Source organism: Mus pahari, chromosome 16 (assembly GCF_900095145.1).
Source record: "Mus pahari chromosome 16, PAHARI_EIJ_v1.1, whole genome shotgun sequence".
NCBI classification, from domain to species: Eukaryota; Metazoa; Chordata; class Mammalia; order Rodentia; family Muridae; genus Mus; species Mus pahari.
This window is the reverse complement of record NC_034605.1, coordinates 63,373,904-63,374,902: the sequence shown is the minus strand read 5'-3', so window position 1 is coordinate 63,374,902 and position 999 is coordinate 63,373,904. Positions and strand designations below refer to the sequence as shown.

Genomic DNA, 999 nt, shown 5'->3' with positions numbered 1-999 from the left:
CAGAGCAAAGAGGGGCTTTGAGGAGTTAAAGAGGAATAAGGGATCTTAACATTCCTGTGGCTCTGCTCCTGTCAATCTTAACATTGCGGTTTTCTGTTGTCCCTGTGCTATCTTCCTTTCCCAAAAAAAAGTATGCTCTGTGACAGCTGGAAATGGGGCTTACACAGTTTTAATCCCCCAATACAGCCTTGCCTCCAACCACACCAAGACCCTACACCCAACCAAGGTCACGGTTGGATCTGCCTGGTAGTTAAAAAAAAAAAAAAAATCAGGCCCCCAGGCTTATATCAAATGGAGAAAACACTCAAGATACTTGCCACTCAAAGTCCACAGCCACAGGAAAATGAAAGCTGTCCAGCTACCAGCCAAAAAATGGCCCACTGTCCAAGAGCAGACATTGCTTAAGGGCCTGGTGAGTAAGTCCCTTTGACTCCTTACTTCCGACTGTGACCATTGATCTTAAGCTTCTACACCACAAAACAGAGGTTGGACATTCTAACTATAGGAAGACATTCTATGCTAATGATTTGTAATAATTTACTTTTTTAATAAACTTAATGATTGAATGAATAATCCCTATTGTTAAAACACATGAAGGAAAATGTCGGGTGCCTCAGTTTCTCTTGGCCAACAAGCCACAAAAGCCATGCCTGGCTTCCGCTCATGCAGTATTACCTTCAGGTCAAAGTGAGCGATCTGAAGTGAGTGTAGGTAGTAAACGCCACTGAGAATCTGCTTGAGGAATTCCGTTGCCTCCTCTTCGGTTAGAGATTCCTTCTCAGCCAGGAAGTCAAACAGCTCACCTCCTGCAACACTGAGAGTCAGGGGCCAGGGTTAACGGGGGTCCTCCTCTATCATCCCCTAGGTGACAGTCAACTCACAGGACGATGCGCCGCAACCACTCCTGGTCCTTTCCCAATGTGCTACCTTCACAAACGAGGGGACAGAGCAAAGAGGGGCTTTGAGGAGTTAAAGAGGAATAAGGGATCTTAACATTCC

At 45.6% G+C, this 999-nt stretch overlaps 1 protein-coding gene across 6 annotated transcripts in view; it reads right to left on the bottom strand.

The window, feature by feature from the left end:
• Dapk1 (death associated protein kinase 1) overlaps positions 1-999 on the bottom strand; it is a 168,147-nt gene that overhangs the window by 50,097 nt on the left and 117,051 nt on the right. For 5 of the 6 annotated variants that reach the window (XM_029547439.1, XM_021215999.1, XM_021216000.1 and 2 more), the window contains exon 4: positions 676-814. In XM_029547439.1, the coding sequence (XP_029403299.1) occupies positions 676-814 (139 nt within the window). Of the gene's footprint in view, positions 1-675; positions 815-999 lie in introns of those variants that run through there. The other variant, XM_029547441.1, reaches the window with a different exon arrangement.